Source organism: Thamnophis elegans, chromosome 2 (assembly GCF_009769535.1).
Source record: "Thamnophis elegans isolate rThaEle1 chromosome 2, rThaEle1.pri, whole genome shotgun sequence".
Classification (NCBI taxonomy): domain Eukaryota; kingdom Metazoa; phylum Chordata; class Lepidosauria; order Squamata; family Colubridae; genus Thamnophis; species Thamnophis elegans.
In genome coordinates this window covers 81,743,326-81,756,268 of record NC_045542.1, presented here as the reverse complement: position 1 = coordinate 81,756,268, position 12,943 = coordinate 81,743,326, and the positions used below count along the sequence as shown (strand labels likewise).

Genomic DNA, 12,943 nt, shown 5'->3' with positions numbered 1-12,943 from the left:
CTGCCTATGCTCAGGTTACAATCCACCTAGGCCCTTATAAAAAAATCCAACATTTTCAGAGGAAGCTATAAAATAAATTATTGGCTTCATTAATTAATGTATGGAGGTCAGCTTTATCAGAGTAGTGTAAACTTGAGTTAAGTGGTTAAATGTGGCTATTCTTCCATGCTAAACGTTTCTAGACTAGAAAATTCTTTTCCTTTAGCCTCAGTCTTCATTTCTGGCCTTCCAGAAAATGAAGACTTTTCATTTCTGCAAATCTGCAACCTTATCAATTTAATGCTTATTAAATTGTGTGTGTGTGTGTGTGTGTGTATGAGAGAGAGAGAGAGAGAGAGAGAGAGAGAATTAGTCTTAATCTGCTTCACCATTGACAGTATGTGCTTTTGCTATTAATACGTTTATAGCAAAAACAATGATGAATATTTTAGTATTATTTTGGTTAAATTAGCTACCTTGACTATCAATCAGTGATCGTATATTATTAATCAATTCTTCTGCCCAGTTCATAAGTTTTCAAAAGTGATAACCTGTTGAGATTCTGGATTTTACAATCCTCACTCATCTTGGGACCAATTTGCAGTAGCAGGTAAACCCAAAACCATTGATTAATTAATTATTCCCAGTACTATGATGGCTGCAATTTCCATCATTTCTGTTGGTTTGCTTTTGCCCTTATTTCACTCCTGAGATAACGGGGCAAGTGAAGGACAAGCCAGGAAGCTCTTAATATTTTACTTTGTTTTTCTTTAACCACTCCCACTACCATAAAGTCAAGAAGGAAAGTAAACCGTTTTTCTCGTCTTAATTTCCTCTCTGCAGTACAAAAGGTTCTGTTTTGTTTTAGCTACTTGGGCCAAATATCTATGGAAGAACATCAGACTTGTCATTCTACTTCTGTTTAGTCTCTTCATTAGTGTTTCACTAAGAGAGAGATGTCTATGAGGATTCAAGTGCCTTCTTGTATTTCCATGTGGTATATTTCAGGGAGTTGTTTGAAGATAGACTTCTTCACAGACCTGCTTTCCAACCCCTTTGTTCCTTGCCTTGCAGTTGTAGCATAGTCACCATTTTGTCTGAAAATAATTACAACTTCAATATTTTATTTGTGTATTATGGTTCTGAGGCCACTCAGCTCCTCAGGAGTTCCTCTAGGCAGTTAAAAATAATGATACAAAATATCAAATGGAACACTCACTGCATTTATTTAAAAGAAGGGTATGAATACTTAGTATCTAGAAAAAAACATCTAGTCAAATTGAGTGGCAAAATTGCATTTACTTTATGATTTAGCTGCTTACATAACACACAGGAAATCTGAATAAAGTATCGAATGCTAAATAGAGTACAGCGACATCAGTGGTAAAACTATTTTTCACCAGTGATTAAATTGTTACAAACTGCTCAGTTTTTAATCTCTACAGTAATTGCAAGCAAGACAAATAAGTAGCAAGAGAGTTGCTATGCAGTATTTGTAATCTAATAGTTGGTAATCAGAAGTTTATTGATAAATAATAATACCCAAACAAGCAGAAATGTTCTAATTCAAAATCTCAAATGCAACTGTGACTGCAACATTTTTGTTTAGAACATAATATACGCTGTTGAGGGAGTTAGAGAAATAATATAAGATAGCAAATGAAATCTAATTGTTATGGTTAACTTTTGATTCTCTTTGAGTAGACATATTCTTCTTATAGCTCGCAGTAGACTCTCGAAGGGTTAACTAAGGCCTGTATTTGTGCTTCTTTTTCCTTTCACTTGGCTAGTTATTTTAAGACATTCTGGCTAGCCAAACCACAGAAAATAGAGCATCATTTTTAAAAATCTTTTCCTGTTTACGAAAGAATAAAACTGAAATGCAACATTAATCTGCGGGACACTAAGCTTTAGTTTTCATTTCTAATTTTCTCCAGCTCTCTTCTGTCAGATAGATGAATCAAAGAATTTGGCTTGAAAGAAATATTCTGTTAAGTGATTTTGCTGAAGTAGGAATTAGAAGCAAGGGAGCATAGATCTATGTACCAAGTCAACATATTTTTATATAATTGTTAATTCAAACTGTATAAGAAAGAAAGAGAGAGAGAGAGAGAGAGAGAAAGAAAGAAAGAAAGAAAGAAAGAAAGAAAGAAAGAAAGAAAGAAAGAAAGAAAGATCAAAGAGAAAGCTAAAAGTGCAGGAAATGGGAAAAAGAAAAATGTTACATACTGGTAGTTTCTAATCTTCTTGACATAAGTTATAAGTACAGTTATAAATTTGCCCCTTACTCTATGGTTACAGCATAAGTGCCTTCCTTCTTTAATCTATCCTGTTTAATTGTCTAAACTATAAATCACAAGTTTATATTTTCCTTTCTTACATAAAAAGTCTACAACAGGTTTCCAGTCAGCAATAAATGTAATTATTTGTCTTTTCCCTGATCAAAGATGTCAATTTAGCCATGTCAGCAAGTTCCATCATCATTCCAATGCTTATTCATCAATCTCAAAAGAAAAATGTCTGGCTTCAATTGGATATTAATCTTTAAAATCATCTGAATCAGGTTATGCATATATTTAAATCCAGAATTTTCTAGCTTTTTTACAGTTCCATCAAACATGTGGAGTTGGAGATAAAATGTCCTTTCCTATTCTTCACATTTGCTACATAAATTTGAAGTGACTTTACACATTCTAGACAATTTCTCTGGTAACATATACAGTATCAATAGTACATCATTTAAAAAATTCTCCTTAAGATTATAACAATATAATTTCATCTCTTTCTTTCTCTTTCTTTCTTTCTTTCTTTCTTTCTTTCTTCATTTATTTATTGAATTTATTTATTTGCCACCCATCTCATACCCAATGACTTTGGGTAGCTTACAACATAAAAACAATGAAAAATATTAAAAATACATTGTCAAAAAAAACCTCAGCAGATAAAAAACATTAACAGATGAAATCATAGATAGCAAAGAGAGGACTCGGACAAATGGAGGGGAGGAGAATGGGGTGGAATTTAATTAGTCAACCACCTCCAGTATGAAGTTCCCCCATTGGGTCCCCAAGCCATGAGGTAGAGCCAGGTCCTATAAATAAAAGAACATTAACAACTACATCCCTCTGCAATCAGTTCTTTCTTGATTTCCTTTTACATTCCCCTTGATAGAATTCTGGTGTTTCATGATAAGTTGGCCATTTGTGTTTGCCTATTATTTCTCACCTATAAAATGCTTTTTGTGCTGAGATACACAATGGTGTTTTCAGGTACAACTTGGATTTGTACCTATTCCATATTCTCAATATGCCCTGTTTAACATAACGAATCTGCACGAAACTTGTCTTTATTGTAGCACAAATACCCATGCTATCCAAATCTCAAATTATGTCCTTCTAACTCCAAATCTCTTCTAGAGTCATCCAAATTAAACACCAAGCTGCAAAATACTATATCCAATCAATAAATCAATCATCTTTCCTTTGCATCTTGTAACACCTTATATTGAACTCATTTTTTTTTTCTCCTATCACACAAATTTCAATATATCTAATTATATTGGCCAGTGTTTCAATGGTAAATCAATTGTCAGAACAGGTATTGTCTGAAACAAAAACGTAATTCTAGGCAAGGCAATCATTTTTATAACAGAAATTATCTCCAGCGATGATGGTTGTAATTTATCCCATCTTAACATAACTTTTTAGACTTTATTCCCTATCTTAACATAACTATTTTGAAATAATATACAATTCATAATTATCAGATACACACATACTTATTTTCTTCTCAAATCATAAACTTCTTCTATTCATCAATTCTGTTTAATCCATTTTCACATTTTTGTTAAGATATTTGTCTTCTGTTTATTAGTCTTGAAACCTGCTAATGCACCATATTCTCCTAATCTGCCCATTCATATTGCATATCCATTCAAGGTATATTATAGACCCAACACCAAGCTACCTGCAAAAACCCTTACTTCTAGCCTCCTTTTAAAAGCTTTAATCCCATGATCCTGATTTGTTCCTTATTTGTATATCACAGGGTTTGTTTGATCTGAATTGACAATTACTTCTGCTTTCTAAGAAGCATAAAGCCATTTCACGAATGGCTTTTAAAAAAAACCTCATTCATTCCAATTTCATTCCAAAAGTCATATTTTCCAAAACTTTGAACAAGAAACCCAGCTCAAATCAAAGGCTTTCTCTGCATCTAAGAAAAATCAATGTGGCTTGTTTTTCATTATGTTACTCCAGATATTCTAAAATGCCCAAGACACTTCTAACATTGTTCTTTAACTGATTTTTTAAAAAATCCAAGTTTATCATCATGCACAAATCTTGCAAAATTATTTTCAGTCCATCAATTAGAATTTTTGTGAAGAACTTATAGTTATTATTAAATAATGATATCAGCCAATGGATTCTTGTTAAAATCAAATCTTGTCCTTCTTTAGATATTAATGCAATATTGGCCTCTTTGTACTCTGGCAATTTCCCTCCCTGTAAGATAGAATTCATCATGTTTTTTAAGGGTTGTAAAAGTTTATCCTCAAAATATTTATAAAAAGAATCTGATAATCCATCTGGTCCAGGCACCATTCCTAGTTTTTCTTTTTTATATGTATTTTCCTTATTGGTATGCGTCTGTTCGTAATCAATCTCTGTTCCTAATTATGGGATCAGTGCAACAGGCTTCTTAATGGTCGAGCAAAAATAGTGGGAGTTTTTATAAAAAAATAGATTCTGAATATTTGTAGCCTATTTGGACAAAGGGAAAATCCTAGTGTATTTTGTAGGAATGCAGTAACAAATTATCTTCATTATCATGTAGATTTTCCAGTTTAGGAACAAAATATATGTAACTGTTGTCGTGTTGCATTGGCTTTTCTTACTTCCATTAATTTGGCATGGAAACTATGGAAGCTCTTGTCTTCTCAATGTTTTGTTTGTGCTTCTGCTTACCTTTCAATGTTGGTTTTACAAGTCAACAAAATGATGCTCAACTTACCAGTGAAAACCATCAAGCTCAGAGACCACCAAGGACCTCACAGTTCAAGTCTCAGCTACAAATATTCTCTTCTACCATTCATTACCAGTGATAGAGAATTAGCTTTGTAAAATTAATTTACTTCAACAAGCAAATTTATAGCATAGTAACAGTAATATGGCTACTGATTGAAAAAGTTTGGACATAGAAAGTTTTCAAAATTCAACCAAGGTTCATCTGTTAAAAGGATGTATTTTCTATACATTCTCATGTGAACCAAGGAGTAAAAAAGTAGTTTTAGCAAGTTTATAGCTTAAACAACAACAATATTCCTGCATCTCCATTATATGCTAAATCAGCATGTCCTTGTCATTCCAAGTTTGAAAAAAGGCTAAATCTTTCTATTTCATTCCATGGCTTGTTCAGATCTGAGAAAGTTGACTCTGTGGAATCCCTGGTGCTCTGTGAGCTTTGTTGATTGCTTGCAAAGATTTCAGTCCTGACTGGGTAACATTATTAGTGCTAGTGAGTGTGAGGTTTTCTCCCTGTTTATGTATTGCTTGTATTGATGGGGTTTTAGGTTTCTCTTGTGTTGTTTTTTGATTTGGACTTTCAATTTTTAAAAAAATATTTATCCAAGATTTATATAATCTACCAGCATGCTGGTATTTCTTGTTTCTTAATGGTCTCAGTGAGTTTTATTTACTCCAAGGAAAAGTGAAAAATAAATAGTTGAAGAAATACTTTAGAAAGTAAAGTTGGCATTTTTTCTCTGGATTGCTAATCACTATTTACATAATATACTCCAGTTTACAATATGTGATAAGCTATATTTCAAATGTCTCATATAGAGTTGCCTAAAGTAACAAATCCTTTATTTATAGCCCAGTTGAAAATTGGTAGCAGTCCACAGATCAACAGCTGTAGTTTTCAATGGGTAACAAAATAAAAAAGATCATTTTTTTGGCAGAAAATCATAATGCAGCCAATTTTTTTTTAAAAAGATGCACTTTGTGTGTATATCAACTTATTCTTGTGCCGTTACTAACTTTCTCCCCTGTCCATTGCAATTCAGTGGTTTGTATTGAATTTAATTGTTTTTTTGCTTTATCTTTGATTGTAATATAAATTGCTAAGACAATGTAACTTTGAGACATCAAAAATACAAAAAATATTAGTCCAAGATGCCTGGTCTTGTTCTATATGAACAAGAGTCCTCACAGATATGGAGAACTAACTGAGAACTTGTACATACTGATATTCTTATACAAGCTTTAGTATACAGCTTCATTGATCCCTGAAAATATAAATGTATAGATAGACTCATTCCCCTTCTCCGTATAATTTACTTAGCGATTACTGCATAACAATATTTTGTTCAAAGAATGGCATAATGAATGAATGGCATAAAAAAAGTGGTGAACTGCATTTTCTGTGCATTTCCCTCTTGAAATAGATGTGTATCATCTTAACTAGTCCCCCCCCCCTTTTTTTTTTCATCACAGCTTTTTAATTTGAAAGTGTGTGTAAATAGCAACAAACAAATCTGCAGTTTATATTTTTGGCTCACTATGAGTTTCTTGTATTTCTGAAATGCTACATTTTTTCATATTTCTATTAAGGAAAAAGCAAAATTGGGAGCCTTTGTCTATGACACTGAAAATAATACTTTTATTAACTTTTATTAACCGTTACTCTCTTGATCACATCTAATAAGATGATAGAAGTTAAATATTTAATATCATCTGAAGCTAGAACTAGATAGTAGGTGGGAACTTACAGTTTGATAGTGAACTTTTAATAAAAAATAGTCTACACCTTCTCATTTTGGTTCCAGATTTTTCATCTAAATTTCAACAGGATTATTCTATTCTATTTCTTATGCAGGGGAACCTAATTTATAAATCGGTATATTTGAAGCAGTCCTCATAATCAAGAAAATGTGTCTATCCTAAACGTCTTTCTGTTGGCTTTGTCAGACAGGCTAGTAGGATCAAATTTCTGCATTAGCATTAGATTTTCTCTAAAGGTTCAGAGGAAAAAAAGAAAAACCAGAAGCCTTAAGTCATAAAGACATCCTGTCTCATTCTGAAAGGAGATCCCTCTGCTTAATTAAGTTCATAAATTAGCAGTAGCTATAGCAGCCCTACTTTGCCACCAAACGGAGGTAATGCAATCTCACCAATCTTTTCTGCTGTTGTAATGGATCCCAACTATCAATTAATGTGCCCTTGAGCCTTTCCATTTGGTAGCATTACGATCGTGAAGAAGCTGATGTGCAGACAAAATTGACATAAGAGTGCTAAGCTGTGAAATTATTAATAGCCTAAGAATTATAGCAGGTTATTTCATTTTTTTTCTGGTTATGCTCCATTTTTGTTTCATCCATGTTCTCATATTTAGACTCCCCCCTGCTCCAACAGAGGCCTCTGGAGATACACCTACTTCACATCAAACATCTGGGGAAATGGCAACGTTGACAAGTGATGCTGAGCTCAACAACCCTTGAAGTGGAGAGCCTAGAAATTGTACTGTCCATAAATGTTGAGTGCATTACATTCAGAGGAACAGTAAAAATGTGCAAAACACTTTCCCATTTACATGTTCAAGAAAAAACATAGAATAACAGAGTTGGAAGGGACCTTGGAGGTCTTCTAGTCAACCCCCTGCCTAGGCAGAAAACCCTACACCATTTCAGACAAATGGTTATCCAATATCTTCTTTAAAATGTCCAGTTTTGGAGCATTTACAACTTCTGGAGACAAAGTTGTTCCACTGATTAATTGTTCTAACTGTCAGGAAATTTCTTCTTAGTTCTAGGTTGCTTCTCTCCTTGATTAATTTCTCTCCATCGCTTCTTGTCCTGCCCTCAGGTGCTTTGGAGAATAGTTTGACTCCCTGTTCTTTGTGGTAGCCCCTGAGATATTGGAAGAGAACTCTAAATTTTTACTAGCTCATCCAGCAAAAATGGCGCTACGCCAATGAAGACATATTCTAGCTACAATCACCTGAAAAATAAATGAAGGAGCAGTTAAAAACTGATTTTGCATCAGATTAGTTGAGCCTATATAATGTTACTGAAAGATGGGGATGAAAGGCAGAAAGATGAATAGATGTCACCATGCCAGCTTAGTTTACTTCCCACATCCCCTCATCTTTTATTTAAATCCTGATAGGCTTTGTGACTAAGCTCTTAATACAGAAACCTGTTATACCTTTTAAGGATTTAATTACCAGCTTTGCTTATTACATGTTTTTACCTAAGACTGGGATTTTTGGGTGAGTGTGCTCCCAAGCTTTTTGATCCATCCCTGGAAGTTTTTAAGAAGAGATTGAACAGCAATTTGTCCGGAATGGTGTAGGGTCGGCTTGCCTAAGCAGGAGGTTGGACAAGAAGACCTCCAAGGTCTCTTCCAACATGTGTTCTTGGTAAAAATAACAAAACAACAATTGTAATTGGGACTGATGCACTAAATGTCACCAAAGCTAAAAACTAAACCAAACAAATGGAGGAGGTTGGAATAATATAATAACCACCACCTGAAATACATAGCTCTGGGGTAGGTTTGTTTTATTCTCCCTTATAAACATGATTTCATTTATAAATATATATATAACTACTGGTATTGTTAAAATGGTGGAACACCTAGTGTTCAGGGAGCAATCCTCAAAGATATAGATTGCACTAAATCTTGTTCAGCTCCTGTCTATGAATCTTAGGTGAAAAGCTGTCAAGGTTGAATTCTACCCAGGATGCCAAAATGGCTATAGTGACAACTTGATTAGGGATTATTGGTTGAAGATAAATCTGAAAACTTGAAAAAACGGGCATTTCTAGAATACCAACCATAACCATGAAAAATATGTGATCATGATTCTTGTCCATTTCAGGCTAGATAGGCTGCATTTGGAGTATTGCATCCAGCTTCTTTCTAGAAGGACAATGACCAACTAGGAGAGCAACCAAGATTATGAGGGATCAGGAAGGAAAAAGTATAACAAATGGTCGGCAGCAGAGGTGGTATTCAGCAGGTTCTGACCAGTTCTGCAGAACCGGTAGCAGAAATGTTGAGTAGTTTTGAGAACTGGTAAATACCACCTCTTACTCTCCCCGCCCCCATCTATTTTCTACCTCCCGAGTCCCAGCTGATTGGGTGGAAATGGGGATTTTGCAGTAACCTTCCCCTGGAGTGGGGAGGGAATGGAGAGTTTACAGTATCCTTCCCATGCCACGCCCACCAAGCCATGCCCACCAAGCCACACCCATAGAACCAGTAGTAAAACATTTTGAATTCCACCACTGGTTGGCAGTATTGAATATATTTAGCCTGAAGATGAGAAAACTATGGAAAGACAGGATAGCTGCCTTTAGTTATCTGAAGGACTGTCATAGGCATAATTGTTTAGAGATGCTCCAGAAGATTGGACAAGAAACAGCACAATTAAATTATAAGAAAGTAGATTTGTGCCAAATAACCAGAAAAAATCTCCATGGAGATCTCAGTCATCCAGGTCATGGTTATCCCAAAAGTGCTTTAAAAAAAATCGCATCTCATCCAAGAAACTTCTCCAGAACTTGGATGAGAAGTGAAATGTCTTCAAGGGAAAAGCAAAGTCCAGTAGCCTTTTGAAAAAAAAAAGCACCTTTGGGACATGAAGAAAAAATCTTAATAAGATCTATTTGACAACAGGCTACCTTGGGAGTATTGGTCTCTTACAGTGGAATATTCAGAATCTTAAAAAGAGACACAATTGCATTCTGGCAAAGATGCTGAAGGAGTTGATTCTGGATTGGATGATTTTCAAAATCCTTTCCAATTCTTATATTCTATGATTCTTTGATGCAGAATTAATAACACAATTGTAAAGTGTTGTAGTTTTATTGCTATTTAGATTTTAATAAACCAGGCAGTTGCTTTTAGTGTTTGATTATAATAAAAATGAAAAATACATATCCTTAAGAAATGATCTCTCAGATTCTCAAATTAAACATATTGTGTTTTAAGTTCTTTTCTTCATTATGATGATATATATCCAAGCATTTGTCTGTGATTTTATTCAGAAGGACCTAGTGTATGAGAAAGTGAAGAATTAAAATAATACTGAAAAATCTGTTGGAATTCATCTTTAGTTTTTAGAGTTGAATCAATGCAATTTAAATCAGTCATAATAATAATATTAGTCATAACATTAACTTAAATCTAATCTATTTCATTGAGGAAACCCTAACCCTCTGGTTGTGAGAATGCCTAGTGTGACTGATCTCCTGCAAAAGATCCAGATTGTAGGCTAAAGATCCAGATTGTAAAAATCCAAATGTCCACCAGATAACAGAGTAAGAATAATTCTACCAGATTGCTGACATCTAGTGGTCAATTGGTATTTTTGCAGCCTGGATCTGATAATTTAAAAGTTTACCCCTGGATTTAGGGGAAAAAAATCATTACTGTGAAATGCGCAGCATGCTTTACAAATGATATTCAGGACTGTGAAAATTGGATATATATAATAAACTATAATACATATTATGTATATGTTGCATAAATGAGTAAATAAATGTGGTTATAGTATTGATAATATATACTTTAATGAAACAAATCTCAGGTTGATATAATACAGTCATCGTCCATCTTCTTAAATCAATATGTGTTAATTGTAGAGCTCAATGTTTCTGAATTTCTCATTTAAATATATAGTAGATTCCTTTATATGCTTAAAGTGCTAAAGTAACATTTAATTGTAACAAAAATAAAACCTGTTAAGTTCTTTCACTGTATAAAAGAAAGGAATGAAAAGCAAACTATTTTTTTTAATTCAAGGTTATAAAATATTTTGGAATGCATGTAAACAACAAACTGGTAAAATAAAGTATCTAATTTTATAAAGTGTGCAGTTTGCTTGATAAATCAACCGCTCTCAGAAGTAACTATGTTCTGAATCAACTCCCACATATACAGGTGAAACTCGAAAAATTAGAATACCATGCAAAAGTTCATTTATTTCAGTAATGCAACTTAAAAGGTAAAACTAATATATGAGATAGACTCATTACATGCAAAGCAAGATAGTTCAAGCTATGATTTGTCATAATTGTGATGATTATGGCGTATAGCTCATGAAAACCCTAAATCCACCATCTCAGAAAATTAGAATATTACATGCAATCAATAAAACAAGAATTGTACATAGAACAATATCGGACCTCTGAAAAGTATAAGCATGCATATGTACTCAGTACTTGGTTTGGGGCCCTTTTGCAACAATTACTGCCTCAATGAGGCATGGCATGGAAGCTATCAGCCCGTGGGACTGCTGAGGTGTTATGGAAGACCAGGATGCTTCAATAGCGGCCTTCAGCTCTTCTGCATTGTTCGGTCTCATGTCTCTCATCTTTCTCTTGGCAATGCCCCATAGATTCTCTATGGGGTTCAGGTCAGACGAGTTTGCTGGCCAATCAAGCACAGTAATTCCATGGTTATTGAACCAGGTTTTGGTGCTTTTGGCAGTGTGGGCAGATGCCAAGTCCTGCTGGAAAATGAAGTCAGCATCCCCATAAAGCTCGTCTGCAGAAGGAAGCATGAAGTGCTCCAAAATCTTCTGGTAGACCGCTGCATTGACCCTGGACTTAATGAAGCACAGTGGACCAACACCAGCAGATGACATGGCTCCCCAAATCAATACAGACTGTGGAAACTTCACACTGGACTTCAAGCATCTTGCAGTGTGTGCCTCTCAATTCTTCCTCCATACTCTGGGTCCTTGGTTTCCAAATGAGATGCAAAAGTTGCTCTCATCAGCAAAGACGACTTTGGACCACTGTTTAAGACCAGCATCCTGGTCTTCCATAACACCTCAGCAGTGCCACAGGCTGATAGCTTCCATGCCAGGCTGATAGCTTTTGCATGGTATTCTAATTTTTCGAGTTTCACCTGTATATACAGATACTATTCAAAAGTCAAAGCTTTATCAGACTAAAAGACGAGTTAAAGTGGAAGAATCTCTGTCAGAATAACCTGGCTACCACCCGGGGGAGGGCCTTCTCTGTAGCAGCTCCGGCCCTTTGGAATGAACTCCCCGTGGAGATTCGGACACTTACCTCTCTCCAGGCCTTCCGGAAAGTTGTCAAAACTGTGCCGGCAGGCCTAGGGTTGATGAGTTCCCCTCCCCGCTCGACTTGTATGGCTGTATGACTCATGTGTATTTTAATTACATGTATTGTGCTTGTATCCCCTTTTCCCCTTTTGAGTTGTTCGCCGCCCTGAGTCCCTCCCGGCATACAAATAAACTAAATCTTAATCTTAATCTTTCAAGGTTAATCTGCAGATTAAAAAGCTTTTATAGCAATAGCACTTAGACTTAGAGTATATACAGCCTCACAGCGCTTTACAGCCCTCTCTAAGCAGTTTACAGAATCAGCATATTGCCTCATCAATCTGGGTCTTCATTTTACTGACCTCAAAACAATGGAAGGCTGAGTCAACCTTGAGCTGGTCAGGGTCGAACTCCAGACAATGGGCAATGAATTAGCCTGCAATATTACGTTCTGACAACATTTTAACTCAAGCCTCACAGAAGATACTTATGAAACTTTTATGATTGAAAGTGGATGATTCTTATATCTGCTCAATGTTGTCCCACATGTTCCTTTTGCCCATCTGTTACTCTGCTTTTACATCTCATTGAGGCACTATTGTTGTTACCGTTGGTTGCACAGTTGGCCAGACATTTAGACTGGATTTGGCATTTTTGTCGACGTATTGAGTCCTCTCCAAGGACCTGGGATAGCCAGATGCAGCATTATTACTATTAATTATGTGTAGGTAATCTACTGTACAGTTAGATTCACAGTCTATGACTGGTAGAAACTTAATAATTCAAGTCCTAATCAAGGATTTAAGAATTATTGAGGTACAGCCTAAGCATATAGGCAATTGCAAGCAGGGTGGTTTCTTGTATTATTATTACAAGATTG

At 35.1% G+C, this 12,943-nt stretch overlaps 1 protein-coding gene across 2 annotated transcripts in view; it reads left to right on the top strand.

Annotated features, from left to right (window-relative positions):
* The window catches only part of ARHGAP26 (Rho GTPase activating protein 26), a 247,694-nt gene that overhangs the window by 198,436 nt on the left and 36,315 nt on the right, over positions 1-12,943 (top strand). The window contains exon 21 of one of the 2 annotated variants that reach the window (XM_032210267.1): positions 7,375-7,585. The exons of the other annotated variant lie outside the window; for it this stretch is intronic. Coding sequence (XP_032066158.1) covers positions 7,375-7,480 — 106 coding nt within the window. The 3' untranslated portion in view covers positions 7,481-7,585. Of the gene's footprint in view, positions 1-7,374; positions 7,586-12,943 lie in introns of those variants that run through there. 2 annotated transcript variants of the gene reach the window in all.